Genomic DNA, 201 nt, shown 5'->3' with positions numbered 1-201 from the left:
GCCGGTGTTTCCTTGACGTTTGGTGTTTTATTTTTTTTTTTCCCTCCACAGCTGACCCCCGAATTCACGCAGCGGCTGAATAACAAAATCAGGGAGCTGCTCCAGCAGATGGAAAGGGGCCTCAAGTCCGCCGACCCCCAGGACTGCACCACGTACACTGGCTGGGCAGGAAAGGCGGGCGCACCAGTGGGTCAGGTGGCA

General features: G+C 57.2%; 1 protein-coding gene across 1 annotated transcript in view; it reads left to right on the top strand.

Moving 5' to 3' along the window:
• The first annotated feature begins 54 nt into the window (after nt 1-54).
• The window catches only part of LANCL1 (LanC lantibiotic synthetase component C-like 1 (bacterial)), a 16,781-nt gene continuing 16,634 nt past the window's right edge, over nt 55-201 (top strand). Inside the window, exon 1 of the mRNA XM_009577495.1 lies at nt 55-190. Within this exon, the coding sequence (XP_009575790.1) occupies nt 109-190 (82 nt within the window). The 5' untranslated portion in view covers nt 55-108. The remainder of the gene's footprint in view (nt 191-201) is intronic.

This window comes from Fulmarus glacialis, unplaced genomic scaffold (genome assembly GCF_000690835.1).
Source record: "Fulmarus glacialis isolate BGI_N327 unplaced genomic scaffold, ASM69083v1 scaffold15235, whole genome shotgun sequence".
NCBI lineage: Eukaryota > Metazoa > Chordata > Aves > Procellariiformes > Procellariidae > Fulmarus > Fulmarus glacialis.
Note: the sequence above shows the minus strand (reverse complement) of the source record. Positions and strands in the feature narration are given on the sequence as shown.